The 16143-nt window shown below is 43.2% G+C and overlaps 1 protein-coding gene across 3 annotated transcripts in view; it reads left to right on the top strand.

The window, feature by feature from the left end:
* The window catches only part of CRTC3 (CREB regulated transcription coactivator 3), a 198258-nt gene that overhangs the window by 161319 nt on the left and 20796 nt on the right, over positions 1-16143 (top strand). For all 3 annotated transcript variants that reach the window (XM_069766119.1, XM_069766116.1, XM_069766118.1), the window contains 5 exons: positions 4909-4947; positions 9773-9858; positions 11809-11858; positions 12425-12642; positions 13568-13869. In XM_069766119.1, the coding sequence (XP_069622220.1) occupies positions 4909-4947; positions 9773-9858; positions 11809-11858; positions 12425-12642; positions 13568-13869 (695 nt within the window). The remainder of the gene's footprint in view (positions 1-4908; positions 4948-9772; positions 9859-11808; positions 11859-12424; positions 12643-13567; positions 13870-16143) is intronic.

Genomic DNA, 16143 nt, shown 5'->3' with positions numbered 1-16143 from the left:
TTTGTGAGTCTTCAGAGTGTTTAACGCTAGATTTGTGGGGTAAACATCTTGATGAATTGGGACTTCTGTCTGCCCCACACCAGTTGTCTGACACTTCTTTACCTGTGTGGGTGTACACAAGGAGAGACCTGTCCGTCTGAAGGAGCAGGGCAGGAATAAGCGACTGTTTTGTTTTTTTTGTTTTTTTTTTTTTTTTCAGTTTTTTTTTCCCCCGAAACTCGGCAGTGAAGGTGAATAAGGCCACGTTCACACGTTCAGTATTTGGTCAGTGTTCTACCTCAGTGTTTATAAGCCAAAACCACGAGTGGGTGATAAAAACAGACGTGGTGACGTGTTTCTATTATACTTTTCATCTGGTTGGTCCTCTCCTGGTTTTGGCTTACAAATAGTGAGGTAAAATTCTGACCAAATACTGAATGTATGGCTGCAAACATATACTTGACTGCAAACCTCCAGTCAGTGTCTGGATTCATGCTGCCCGGACATCCTGCTAATGGGTTCCCTTTGTCCTCAGCAGTACAACATCATGTTAACAATTCTGTGCACATATAAGTGTGGGCGCGCTGTCTATACAGGCCATTTATCAACCATCAATTATCTTGCATGTAGCCTAACTGAATCTGTCAGTAGGATCCACCCCTCAACCCAAAAGCCGGATAACTGTGAGCAGATGTCTTATTCCAGAGAATTCCTTTTAATACGTAAATGAGCTTTTAAGATCTATGGGATTGAACATAGATCTCCCTGAGGATCTGCCTCCAGAGATTATTTTACATGAAAGGGGGCGTTACCAGTGTGAAACATGTAATGACTGACAGTCTGATCTTCGTGTCTCACACTGGTAACATCCCCTTTTATTTATAACTAGATGGTGGCCCGATTCTAACGCATCGGGTATTCTAGAATATGTATGTAGTTTATTTATGAAGTTTTCAGAATAATGCAATTTATACACAGGATTCGGCCGGCCGCGACCAATTAGCGAAGCGTGGTTCAAATTCCGTGCCAATTTGCGGGCGGACTGCGCCTGTTTGCGGCTGGGTGTGACCATTCAGCGACAATCGGTGAAGCTAGGGACAGCTGCAGTTTTTTGAGGACCCCGGGCGAAAGAGCCTCAGTGGGCCCTCTTCTTTAACACAAACCACGATTCATGATGCACAGATACAGCAGAGAAATATAGCACAGCCATGTAGTATATAACACAGCCACGTAGTATATAGCACAGCCCACGTAGTAAACAGCACAGCCGCATAGTATATTGCCCCAGCCGCGTAGTGTATTGCCCCAGCCGCGTAGTGTATTGCCCCAGCCGCGTAGTGTATTGCCCCAGCCGCGTAGTGTATTGCCCCAGCCGCGTAGTGTATTGCCCCAGCCGCGTAGTGTATTGCCCCAGCCGCGTAGTGTATTGCCCCAGCCGCGTAGTGTATTGCCCCAGCCGCGTAGTGTATTGCCCCAGCCGCGTAGTGTATTGCCCCAGCCGCGTAGTGTATTGCCCCAGCCGCGTAGTGTATTGCCCCAGCCGCGTAGTGTATTGCCCCAGCCGCGTAGTGTATTGCCCCAGCCGCGTAGTGTATTGCCCCAGCCGCGTAGTGTATTGCCCCAGCCGCGTAGTGTATTGCCCCAGCCGCGTAGTGTATTGCCCCAGCCGCGTAGTGTATTGCCCCAGCCGCGTAGTGTATTGCCCCAGCCGCGTAGTGTATTGCCCCAGCCGCGTAGTGTATAGAGCATAGCGATGTAGTATCTAACACAGCCCACGAAGTATATAGCAATGTGGGCACCATATCCCTGTTAAAAAAAAAAAAAAAATTTAAAATAAGTTATTTACTCACCTTCCGTCGGCCCACCGGATCCAGCCCAGGCGTTTACCAATGCTCCTCGTGAAGCTCCGGTCCCAAGAGTGCATTTCGGTCTCGCGAGATTATGACGTAGCGGACTCGCGAGACTGCAATGCATGGACTGGTCACCGGAGCATCGCGAGGAGCGGGAAAGGCCTGGGCTGGATCCGGGGGGCCGACGGAGGGTGAGTATATAATGATTTTTTATTTTTTTATTATTTTTAACATTAGATCTTTTTACTATTGATGCTGCATAGGCAGCATCAATAGTAAAAAGTTGGTCACACAGGGTTAATAGCAGCGTTAACGGAGTGCGTTACACCATGGCATAACGCGGTCCGTTAACGCTGCCATTAACCCTGTGTGAGCTGACTGGAGAGGAGTATGGAGCGGGCACTGACTGCAGGGCAGTAAGGAGCGGCCATTTTGCTGGCGGACTGTGCCCGTCGCTGATTGGTCGTGGCCATTTTGCCGCGACCAATCAGCGACTTGTGATTTCCTTGAGAGACAGACAGACGGAAGTGACCCTTAGACAATTATATAGTAGATAAGCTCTGGAGGCAGGTTTTCAGGGAGATCAGTGTCCGCCCCGTAGATCTTATCAGCTCATTTACATAAGAAAAATGTGCATTCCTCTGGAATAAGACATCAGATCGCAGATATCAAGGTATCATTCAGCTTCCTAAAACCTACATGTCACATAGAAGACCGGGAGGGTTGATCCTACTGACAGATCCCCTTTTAATGGCCATTTCATGCCTTGCCAAGCCAGCATTACACTAAAGTGATCACCTTGCTCCCCCCATGACTTCTTGGATATTCACATGGTTACACACAGGTCATGAACTACATATCCTAAACATGTTGTGAGCCCTGCACTTGGTGATAATACCAGACTTGCTGAGCTCATTTCTCGGAGTTCATATTTCAGTGCATGTGATTGTGGAGGGATGTTTCCTACAACAAGGACACTTCGTTATAAAAGGTCATGAATACTTCTAGCACCTCCACCCTTGCAGCTGAAATAAACAACCTGATCTGCTTTACATGTGTTCTGCGCAGGTATATACATCCACCTCACTACAATCTTCTGTATATTGGCGTGGGTCAGGGATGAGGGGTGCAAGTCGTGGATTGAATGGGAAATAACTTCCTTCAAAGGGAACCTCTCAAGTTGAAAATAGTATCTGATCTGCAGGCAGCAAGTCTTAGATCATGAGGAGCAGATCAGATATAGAACCTTTCTCAAGGCTAAATATAAATATATATTTTTTTCTCAACATTAAATAAAAAAAAATCAATTCAAGTTTGGAGCTGCCATAATTGTTCACTTGATGTTCATATTGCGTTGTGGGTAAGAGGCGTCATTTCACATTTGCGTCAACGGAATATTCTCTTCAGCTGGGTGCTGAGCATCCAACCAAATTTTTTTATTATTAGGGTCAGGATGGTGCAGTACATGGCTGCGGCCATTATACGATTAACGGAGCTGTGCTGTACAGCTCCGCAACTCTGCACATCTGTCTGCCGCTGGCACCAGGACAAATGATCGTCGTGGTGCCAGGTGTCACCCCGCTAAGGATAGGCCATCAGTATAAAAGTCCCGGACAGCCCCTTTAATACATCAGTTTTTTTCCATGGCGGTAATGTTGGTGTTGGACCTGAATGGTCCTGTTTGGGACCATAAGTCTATGTGCTCACGTTGTGTTTATACGTTTCCGCCGCGTTTTTACCACAGAAACGCTTAAAATAAACGCGTTTCCATGCAAACATATGGGATTCTGCAGTTACTGTGCCCATGCTGTGGATTTTTCCGCGGCGAATCGTATAGTGGTAAAATCCGCAGCGGCGATTCCGCAGCCATAGGATTGCACTGAAACGCTCACTTTACGCATGTGGCTATGCCCACCATACGTAAAGTGAGCGCTTCATGTGTGGATGGTACCCAGGGTTTGGAGGAGAGGAGACTCTCTAGTCTCTGGGATCCATATCCATACCGTACTTACCTTCTGATGGCCCCTGGAGTCCTCCCACCTCTCAGTGGTGCACGCTGCGTCTTCCGTTCCCGGGGATGCTTTGCGCGAATCGCCTGAAATGACATCAAGGTCACGCGACCATGACGTCACAAAGGTCCTTCGCGCAAAGCATCCATGGGAACGTACCGGGAGTGCCGCTGAGGAGATCGAGGGGGCATCAGAAGGTGAGAATAACCTTTTTTTTTTTTTTTTTTTTTTTTTACTTTCTTATCTTTTCTATGCTTGACAAGTGTGACCAACCTGTCAATCACTTTTCCAAGCGATGCTTCAAATCACTTGTAAAGCGCAAGCATTCTGCAAGCTAAAAAAGCTTGTGTTTTGCGGGTAAACGCATGCGAACTCCGCGTGCGTTTACCCGCGGCAGGGAGTTGCGGAAATGCTACGGACATTTCTGCAGCATTTCTGCAACGTGGGCACATAGCCTTATGAACTTATCCTTGAGTCTTAGAGAGAAAAACGGTATTTTATTACACAGTAAAATGTCATTAATTTAACAAATAAGAGGCCTACTGGGCTACCCATGAAATAACTGTTCTGCAGAGTCTTCTGATGCTGCGTTGGGCCAATTTGCCACTGTTTTTGAATATGTGAGATTCCAGGGGTTTTCCAGGCTTCAAATTAGTCTTTAAGATGATCATCAATATCAGGCAGACGCCCAACCACCCCACGATCCCCTGTCTGCTGCTATGTGACAAGCTGGGTATCTGCTCTAGATGTTTCTGCTCCAAAAGCAGAAACTCTCAAGCTTTTCAGGAGTTGGAGACCTTCTGCTCAGTACCGTCAGTGGGCACATAGCCTTGTTGTGTTTTTCCCCTCCTTTCACCAATGACTTCAGCTGGTGGCAGACTCTGGTTCTCCTTACGTAAGGAGTTCAGACCTGACTGCTTCCCTTCAGGTTGCATTTTACTAGTGAGCAGGTTGTCCTGGCCGGTCGTCTGTGTGCGCACATGTATGGACACTTACATTACCTTTGTTATTATATATGCTAGTAAAGTGTCTGATAACTAAAACGTTATGTCTTCTCTTCTGTTCTGCAGCAAGTTTACATGAAGGGGAAATAGACAACTTTGGAGAAGGTAAGAGCTGTGGCGTCATGCTTTGTTGTGTGACCTTCTCATCTTACATTTCGGTTGTGTAAAATGACGAGTAATCTGTAACAGCGACCGTTTCCTTTCTGAAACCAATCCGTATAGGAAGCAATAGAAGACCAAATAAATAGTACATGTTTAACCCCTTTCTGACATCAGACATAATATTCCGTCCATGTGACCTGGGCCTATTTGACTGTGGACGGAAGATTACATCATCGCAATTGTCCACACACACACGGGCTGTGCTCGGGAGATCGCTGCTGGGTGTCAGCTGATTCTGACAGCTGACACCCGGCACTAGGTGCCAGGAAAGGTCACAGACGGCTCGTGGCACTTTAACCCCCAAAATGCTGCCATCGAATACGATTGCATCATTCCGGAAGCCGGCAGAGGGCTGACCGCTCCTCTGCGTCACGCCACAGGGTCTCAGATTTAAATGCAGAGTCCCGATCGTTGCCATAGTGACCCGGGTCACCAGAGCTAGGAAATTTGCTGATCATGCGCAGTGGATGATTGGCAAGTCTTTGTCAGTAAAGAGCTGACAGTTTCTATAGCATGCAGATGCTGCTTCATCTATATGCTATAGAAGTGATCAGCCTGCAAAAAATAATAGTCCCATAGTGGGACCAAGTAAAAAAGTTTGAAAAAAAAGTATAATAATTGTTAAAGTATTTTTTTTTAAAAACAAAAATAATAAAAAAATATAAAAATATTCAATCTCTAAATAAATATTTGAATGAAAAAAAAATCTAAACAATAAAAGTACACATATTTGGTATGTGTCCGCAACTATCCGACTTATAAAACTGTCCCAGTAGTTAACCTCTTTAGAGAACACCAATAAAAATAAAAAAAAGCAAAAAAGTGTATTATTATCGTACCGCCAAGCAAAAAGTGGAATAACACGCGATCAAAAAGACAGATAAACATGGTACTGCTGAAAACGTCATCTTGTCCCGCAAAAAACAAGCTGCCATACAGCTCCACCAGTAGAAAAATAAAAACGTTATAGCTCTCAGGATAGTGATACAAAAATAGTTATTTTTTCTATAAAATAGTTATTGTATAAAAGCGCCAAAACATAAAAAAAGATATAAATGAGGTATCACTGTCATCGTACTGACCCCAAAGAATAAAACTGACTTATCAATTTTTACACGGAACATTATATACCCCCAAAAAAGAAATTCCTGAATTGCTGGTCTTTGTTCATTCTGTCTCCCAAAAATTGGAATAGAAAGCCATAAAAAAAAAAAGTCATGTGCCCAAAAATGGTACCAATAAAAACATCAACTCGTCCCGCAAAAAACAAGACCTCACATGACTTTAGTCCAAAATATGGAAAAATTATAGCTCTCAAAATGTGGCAATGCAAAAACTATTTTTTGCAATAAAAAGCATCTTTTAGTGTGCGACAGCAGCCACACATAAAAACCCGCTATAAGACCTCTTTCACACGTCCTGTTATTTGCTGCATTAGTACCACCCGGACGGGCGCCAGGGAAGAAGCGTTACAGTAAGCGCTGTTCCCCGGTGCCAGGTGCTGAACACTGCTCTCATCATTCTCCCCTGCTCTGCAAGTAATCTGCGTAAGCAGGGGAGAATGATGAGCATTATATTGAAGTGATAAGAGTCCAATCAGCTGCCGCTTTCTGTCCATTACTCCCATCAAATTACCCCTACTGCTGCTAACAGTGACAGCAGGAGTGGCTGATGGGAGTATTCATCAGCCGCTGTCTGCACAATAAATAAGTTAAAAAATGGCGTGGGTTCCCTGTATTTTTTTTTTTTTTTTATAACCAGCCTGGCAAAGCTCACAGCTGGGGGCTGCAACCCTCAGCTGTCATCTTCAGCAAGGTTGGTTATCAAGAATGGAGGGGTACTCACTCACAATTTAAATAAATAAAAAAAAACGGTGTGGGGTCCCCCTCATTTTTGACAACCAGCCTTGCTATAGCAGACACCTGGGGGCTGGTATTCTCAGGCTGGGAAGGCACATCTTTTAGATGCGCCAATTGTCACTCTTTGCCCGGCTCTTCCCACTTGCCTTGTAGCGGTGGCAAATGGGGTTCATAGTTGTAGGGTAGATGTCACCTTTGTATTGGCAGGTTACATCAAGCCCACGGCTTAGTATTGGAGAAGCGTCTATAAGACACCTATCCATTACTAATCTTATAGTTACATGGTAAATAAAGACACAGCCAGAATAAAGTATTTTATTAGAAATAAAACATGGGTTTGCACTTTTATTTAAAAATAACACACAGTTATACTGACCAAATACCTATTCCACCGAAGCCCTTGTTCTTCTGTAATAAAACTAAAATAAAAAGACAACAATATGCCATACTTGTCGTTCTGTCCCACGCTGTAATCCATGTCTGGGGAATACGGTAAGTTTTCAACCTGGACAGTGCTAAGATGTGACCGTCCAGGCTGAGAACCACTGGTGAATGATTTGTTGGGAACGAAGCGTCAGTGACCGGCGGTGACGTCATAGAGGTTACCCCCGGTCACTGAGGTTCCTTTCCCAGCCGGGCTGAACTGCGGTGACTTCCGTGACATCCCGCTAGCTAGTTAAATATATACATAACTGAGATTGTGCAGCCAGTATATGATACTTGTGGCCCACAGAATAGGCAGCATTTATTCCCTTTCGGGTACCTTTTAACCTCTTAACCACCGCCAATACACCTTTTAACAGCGGCAGTCAAGGGGCCTTATTTCTCAGTGACACTTTTTAACGGCGCTGAGAAATAAAGGTATAGTGCCCCACAGCGTCGGAAAATCATGATCAGGGCTGATTTTTACTGCCCCCTGTCACATGATCACTGTTGTTCACTGAATAACAGCAATCACAAAAAAAAATTAGATTTTACAATTCATTTTTCTCCTTATTTTCTTCATATGATCTAATATATCAGAGAAGATAGAAATGGGGTTCCCCAGCCTTCTCCACACCTCTGCCATCCCCTGGCCCTCCTGATCTATCCCCTGGCCCTCCGCATCACCTTCCTGGAAAAAAATGGCGTGCACATGCGCAGTGCACCACTGGGATCTGACGTCTGGTACCCGGCAACAATAGGGAATTTTTCCTATTAGATTCTTTTGATCATTGTGATAGACCCTATCACAGTGATCAAAATAAAGAAAAATAGTAAATTTAATCCCCCTTTGTTACCTCCTTAGTTAGATAACATCTATTTTTTAATTTTGGAATTTTTTTCCATTCTTTGCAGTTAGGGCTAGGATTGTGTTAGGGCTAGGATTGTGGTAGGGCTAGGATTGTGGTAGGGCTAGGATTGTGTTAGGGCTAGGATTGTGTTAGGGCTAGGATTGTGGTAGGGCTAGGATTGTGGTAGGGCTAGGATTGTGGTAGGGCTAGGATTGGAGTTGGAATTGGGGTTTTTTCAAAACTAAAAAAAAAAAATGATTGACTGCTAGTGTTGAGCACCAATACTCTCTAGCCTATACTCTCTACTTGAGTTTGTATCAGGTGCTTGGGTAGGCACAGATCACCACAGATTCCTTCATGTTTTTTTGGGTGTCTAACAGCCACGAAATATGCTTGACTCGAGCATGTCACTCGTGCACCCGCTATGCACACCTGAGCACCTGAACTAAACCTAATGTTATCAAAGTCTGTGTCGTACCTGTGGGTTCAAAATGCTCACAATACCACTTTATAAAATCCCTGAAGGATGTAGGGTCTCTTTTAGGGGGTTTCCACTTTTTAGGCACATTAGGGGATCTCCAAACGCGACATGGCGTCAGCTCTCCATTCCAGACAATTTTGCGTTCAAAAAGTCAAACAGTGCTCCTTCCCTTCCGAGCCCTGCCGGGCACCTAAACAGTGGATTTCCCCAACATATGGAGCATTGGTGTACTCAGGAGAAATTATACAACAAATTTTGTGGTCCATTTTAAAGTTTTTTTTTTTTTTCTTTTTTTGCGAAAATAAAAAAAGTTTACAGTCTAAACTAATTTTTTTGTGAAAAAAGTTAAATGTTCATTTATTCCTTCCACATTGCTTCTCATGAAGCAACTGAAGGGTTAATAAACTTCTTGAATGTGGTTTTGAGCACCTTGATGGGTGCAGTTTTTAGAATCGTGTCACTTCTGGGTATTTTCTTTCATTTACGGCCTTCAGTCACTTCAAATATGATGCGGTCCCCCAAAAAATGGTTTTGAAAATTTTGTTGGAAAAATGAGAAATCTCTGGTGAATTTTTAACCCTTATAACTTCCTAAAATTGTTTCCAAAATTGTGCTGATGTAAAGTAGACAGTTACAAAATATGTCGGGAAATGTTATTTATTGTGACATTGCTCTGATTTAAGGGCACAATTAAAGTTTGAAAATTGCAAAATTGTGAGCATTTTTGCCAAATTTCCGTTTTTCTTCATAAATAAACTCAAAGTACAGGAAGTACAATATGTCATGAAAAAAAACATCTGAATCAGTGGGATGCGTTGAAGCGTTCCAGAGTTAGAACCTCATAAAGTGACAGTGGTCAGAATTGGAAAATTTGGCCTGGTCATTAAGTGCAAAATTGGCTTGGTCAATAAGGGGTTAAAGAAACCAAATCACTGTTACCATTTTTGTTTTTAAAGGGAACATGTCCTCCTCCACACATCTAATTTCTTTCTTATGCCTTTTTATTACTGTAGTAATGTATGTGCCAGTGGTGGAAGATGGGGAGGGGGCTGATAATGGAGTAGCATGTTGTATTCTGCAGAACCTCTTTACTCATGAACAGCTTACACATTCTCATTGCTCATGATAACATTTATTTTTTTTCCCCTGTGTAGTTTTTCCATTTCCAAATGCTTTGACAGAAGAGAGCATGCTGAATGTTTCTAAGCCAATGCCCAAACAGCTATGGGAAGCCAAAAAGGTGCAGTACTTCATTGGATCCCGATCTCTGTTTGCTGATAGATGTGTTGTGACTTTTTTTGCTGTGGTAGTGGGTGTTATAGAAGCGTATGTTCTCCCGTTGATGCCAGGTTCCTGTTATAAAGGCCCCATAGATATTAGATAGGTATCCCTCCTGCCCCTCTATTAGCTGTGGTCACTCCTCTGGCGGCAGCTCATCTATAGGGAGAACGTAAGGGTCGGCTGCAGCAATTCAGGAGGCCAGATCTTTCGTGAGGCCAATGTGCCTCTAGACCAGTGTTTCCCAAACTCCAGTCCTCCCGGTCCCCAATACGTCATGTTTTCAGGATTTCCTTAGTATTGCACAGGTGATGGAAGTAGTTCTCCCACTTGTGCCGCACTATGGAAATCCTAAAAACATGACCCGTTGGAGTCTGGGAGGACTGGAGTTTGGGAATTACTGCTCTAGACTATCCTCCGACAGAGGATTTTAGTCTGTCTGTGGGTTCTGCCAAGTTTAGTCTGTGTATGGGACCTTAAAGGGGTATTCCCATCTCCAACATCCTATCTGAATATGTTGGAAATGTAATTATAATATTAGCAAATACCTCCAATTAGAAATGTAGTTTAGTTTTTCTGATTAGCTATGTCTCTTTCCTCATGTGCAGGCATTGCAGGACCTGAGATAACCATGGTTACGACCACTAGCTAACTAGTTGTCACTATATCATTGGTCATAACCATGGATACCTAAGGTCCTGCAATTCCGGCACATGAGGATAGAGACGTAGCCAATCAGAAAAACTATACTACATTTCTAATTGGAGGTATTTGCTAATTATTATTATTACTACATCTACTATTGGGATAGGATCTTGGAGATGGGAATACCCCTTTAATTTATAGAATTAATCTACTTAGAAATACATGGTTTTATTTTCCTAGTAACGATACTGCCCTGTCTAATAGCGTAGTGCTGTATTTTTATTTCTGAGTGCTTCAGAGCTGAAATCTTGCATGCATTGCTGGCTCTAAAGCGCTTGTTTTAATGCGATGCAATTTAGTATGTGTCGCCTTCCGGTTGGGAGGGGATTTCCATTATAATTAAAAATATTATAAAGAGAGACCATGTGAACAATTGATGAAAAGCATTGATTTACGGTACAGGAATGCTTTAATGCCACATGTATGGTTCTCCATATGTCTATGTTGATTGCACATTATTATACATGGTATGGCCGTAGTATCTTCATCAGTCCCTGTTGAGGATTGAACCTTGGTCTCCCACCATTGCGTTCTAGAATCTTCCTCCCCATATGTGTGGCCTGTTCTTATCATCCCTTCCATTGTCCATATATCCCACCTAATGACCTGTTCTCACTAATGACCCGCTAATGTTTTGTTTCCGCCTCCATCCATAATGTATGTTTTTCCATGGTGTAAAACCAGCAGTTGACATTTCTTCCATGCATTCGCTTCTGAGCCTGCAGATTTCCTGTTCTTTGATCCTAATGTCTCTATTCTGGGCTTCTTCCATGTAAATCTTTGTGGAATGTAATTAATTAGCCTGGTTAGATGTTTCTTACTGGATTATTGCATAGCTTTGATCATCGATGCTGGTCTGTAATAGGATAGATTTTTTTTATTTTGTAATGTCTACTGCAGAATGACTATTGAGAGTTGTAAATCTTTCTTTTTTAGACTTACAACATTCCCTTTTAGTAAAAGGTTAGGTTGTAAACCCTGTATCTTTCCAATTAATTGGCTCCAAAGATAAAATAAAGGTGCTTCCCTTCACATGATGGAAACATCACCCACTTTCTCTTGAAGAACGAGGTCCCCGATCTCTGCACCACGGCTGGGTGCAGGCTATTGTCCAAAGTTATGGCCACCTATCTCCTAGGGAATCTTAGAAATGTCTTGTTCACTTTTGTGAGAACTTTACTGAACCGTCTCTAAATATGTATTTCAGGCCCAGTCAATGGCATCTCGTCCTCGATCCTGTGAAGTCCCAGGCATCAAGTATGTACTGAAACCAAGCCTCCAGAATAAGAATTGATGTAGTTTCCAACATTGTAACTGTATATTGGATGCTGATTCTGGGACACATTCTGTGTATATGCCACAAATGTAGATGGGGATAACAGGGGCAGATCTATGGCAGTATGATAAATATTGATGCACTCGAGATCTGGATTTCAGGGCATGCTATGGATTCTTAATCTGGACCATGCCTCCTATGTTGCAGATTTACCGCAGATTCTCAGTTTTCAGAGGATATTTATTCTTTTCAGTGTACTAGATCATATCGATCGCCTGTTTGCTAAAATAAAATCTGCAGCGGCACACCCAATATTTATAAAGTATCAATACAAACCAATTTTTGCATCAGATGATTTCCATAACTAGGCTCTTTTCCATACATGCACTTTAGCCAGAGAAGTGTCTTTGCAGAAAAGAGACCCCCTTTTTTGCCGAATATCCTAAACCTCCTTCAGTGCTTTCCTCCTTTGCTCTCGATTATCAAGCTTTCTACGTTAATTTATGTTTCAAGAGAACATTGACATTTTATCAATTTCCCTTTCCAGAGTTTTTCCGTCTTCAGATCCCAACGCTGGCCTTTCACATTTCCAAGGGAACCTCAACACGGGTGGATCTCTGCCAGACCTGACAAATCTGCATTTTCCCTCTCCCCTGCCGACACCGCTGGATCCAGATGAGACCACGTACGGCAGTATGGGCGCAGAGAATAGCACAGGAGGGCTTCCCGCTGCCATGACTCACCTGGGCATCAGCGGCTCTCCAGGTCCGTGTCCACAATGTGCCACTCTTCATCCTCTACCCACGTTCTGTACATGTATTATACATCATTGGTCTCACTCTCTAGTAAGGTGGAAACTGGTAGAGACATGGCCTAAATATTTCATGCTGCATTTTATGAGAAGCCAAGTAAAGTGGGGTGATAAATATAGAGCAGTCATTTAACCTTTTAAAACCGAAAGCAGAATGTATAACGCTTAGACTTTGGAAAGTATTACTATGGTCACTGTTATTGCACCGTGAAATCTATGGTGGTGCATATGGAAGATAATTGGAGACCGATTAGCCGGGATTGAGCTATAGCAGCATGAGGGGGCGAGCCAGAAATAATAATAATTAGAAAAAAATAGCCTGGTGGAAAGCTTTGGCCTTTTCAATAGGGTCTTTGTGCCACGCAGCCCACTCTGCTACTTCAATATGCAAGTGTTCAAGTTCCACAAAGTAGTCCTTGATAATACTGCCATTATATGCCAGTGAATAGGGACTTGTGTAAGGCAAAGTCAGATCTTTCTAATTCCTATCTACTTAAAAGCTGCTTACTTTTTAGTCTCTTACCCAAGTCCTATGTCTCACAAATATCTGTAAATTGAATACCATATGGTAATATTAGTTTGAAGCCTGTAGCAGGTGCATAGATAATATAGCTGATTTGTAGTTGACATGTGCCAATATCACTAGCTAAATGTGAAGGCATGCAGATGAGGAAGACTTCCCTCTACTGTGCAGCTCTGATCACTGCTCTTGTTATAATGTGCTTTCTCTCACAAGCCTGGCATTGAGCCCACAGCTTCCGGATGTTTAGCCCTGGTGCATTTCCTGGATGCCAGCATAGCTTTGGGCAAGATCTGTAATATTACATTTTGCTACTTTCTTTTATTGAATATTTCTTTATTTTTATTTTTTTAAAACAGGTCTGCAGAACACACGCAGCAATCCATCCTTACAAGCAACGCTGAACAATAATTGCTCAATGGCTTCTCCTGTAAACAACCACGGACCTCCAACTGGTCGCTCAAACCCATCACTTCACCCATCTCTTCGCCTGGCGTCCCTCAGCAATCCTTCTCTTTCAACAGCCAATCTTGGCAGTTCCCCAAGGCGAAGGCAAACTCCTGTTAGTCCATTGACATTGACTCCAGGCAACGAGTCAAATCGGTGCATTAGTGGGCAGTTTTCACCCACCAGCCCACTGAATATACCAACTAATTCACAGGTAAAATTTCAGATATCCGGCTACGTGGGGTCATCCAGTAAAACTATTCGGCCATGAAAACCTTGTGTTACACAAATATTTCTTATAACACACATACCGGTGCTTTTCACAAAATTATAATATCATCAAAAAGTTAATTTATTTCAGTTCTTCAATACAAAAAGTGAAACTCCTATATTATACTAGATGGAGGCCCGATGCTGTCGCATTGGCAGGGCTGTAATGTCACGATGGGGCTTATATGCATTGTTTTTGTCCCAGCGATCCTGTTGCTCTTCAAGAGTCTCATTTGCCCTTTGTTGTCTTTGACGTTGTGCCTTTGCTGTTTTCCTTTCATTATCGTACTTTTTAGGAGGAGCCATGTTGGCGTTGATATTTGCTTTTTAGGGTAAGTTCACACAGGGCGTTTTTTGCTGCTTTTTTTTCTGCAGCAAAATTTCATCTTCTTGGCAGGAAAGAAGCTGCGTCAAAAACGCAGGTTTAGGTGCGGTTTTTTTTTTTTTGTTTTTTTTTCTTTGTCCATGCTAATGTCCTTGGATTTTTAGCACCAAAAATGCAGCAATGGGTGAAAAAACACAGCAAAAATGCTGAAAGAAGTGACATGCTCCATGTCCAAAAAATGCAGCAAAGCACAAAATACTGATCACACAAAAAAAACAATGTGTCTGCATGAGATTTCTGAAATCTCATAGGCTTTGCTGGTATTGTAAAAAGCAGCTGAAAATTAGCATACAAAACGCAGCAAAAATGCCCTGTGTGAACTTATCCTTAAAGGGGTTTTCCCACGAACAAAAGTTCATGTTAAAAATTGTCTGTCTGACTGTACAGAACATACCACAGCTCCTGCGCAGGGGAGGAAGCAAAAGACCATACTGACATTACAGCAGGAGATCGCAGAGGATATATTTTGTGAGGTAAAATATTGTTTAAAAACAGTCAGTGAAATATTTTACCTCACAAAATGAATCCTCTGTGAGCCCCTGCTGTAATGTTGTCTATTGTCTACTATTGTCTTTTGCTTCCTCCCCTTTCAAGGAGATGTGGTATGTTCCGTACATGTGCAGACTCAGACAACTTTTAAAAGGAACTTCTTTTGTGGAAAAACCCCTTTAATGTGACTGGCTTCCTCTGCCTGTAGACACGTCACGCATCTGCTGCCAGGATCAGCCGAATGATTCACTGCACCTGCACGGAATTCACGCAGGTGTAGTAAATCACACCGCCGCTCTCTTTGTGCAGACAGATAGCAGCGGTCACATTTAAACTGCGTATGCACTCCTCCTGTACAATGATGGCGGCGGTCAGTGAATCATTCGGCTGATCCCAGCGGCGACGTGTTTGCGACGGTGTTCCACTCGTGGTACCGCTTAAGAAGCTGCGTATGCAGTGTGTGTGGTGTGTATGGCATATACAGTGTGTGTGGTGTATACAGAGTGTGAGGTGTGTACGGCGTATAGTGTTTGTGTGTGGTGTGATGGTGTTCCGCTGGGGATGCCGCACAAGAGACTGGTACCACCAGCAGTTACCATATTGAGACACCCATCACTTGAGTGTCCCAATATGACAGTCGGTGAACTTCCGCTGCTTGGAATTCTGGGATCTGGACGGAACAGGATGTGAAAACATTACAAGGTAAGTACAGTGCCTACAAGTAGTATTCAACCCCCTGCAGATTTAGCAGGTTTACACATTTGGAATTAACTTGGCATTGTGACATTTGGACTGTAGATCAGCATTGAAGTGTGAAATGCACTGCAGCAAAAAAGAATGTTATTTCTTTGTTTATTTTATTTTTTTAAATTGTGAAAAGGCTTTTCAGAGGGTTATTTATTATTCAACCCCTCAACCCACCAGAATTCTGTTTGGTTCCCCTAAAGTATTAAGAAGTAGTTCAGGCACAAAGAACAATGAGCTTCACATGTTTGGATTAATTATCTCTTTTTCCAGCCTTTTCTGACTATTTAAGACCCTCCCCAAACTTGTGAACAGCACTCATACATGGTCAACATGGGAAAGACAAAGGAGCATTCCAAGGCCATCAGAGACAAGATCGTGGAGGGTCACAAGGCTGGCAAGGGGTACAAAACCCTTTCCAAGGAGTTGGGCCTACCTGTCTCCACTGTTGGGAGCATCATCCGGAAGTGGAAGGCTTATGGAACTACTGTTAGCCTTCCACGGCCTGGACAGCCTTTGAAAGTTTCCTCCCGTGCCGAGGCCAGGCTTGTCCGAAGAGTCAAGGCTAACCCAAGGACAACAAGGAAGGAGCTCCGGGAA

This window comes from Ranitomeya imitator, chromosome 4, assembly GCF_032444005.1.
Source record: "Ranitomeya imitator isolate aRanImi1 chromosome 4, aRanImi1.pri, whole genome shotgun sequence".
Classification (NCBI taxonomy): Eukaryota; Metazoa; Chordata; class Amphibia; order Anura; family Dendrobatidae; genus Ranitomeya; species Ranitomeya imitator.
This window is presented reverse-complemented; position numbering and strand designations above follow the sequence as displayed.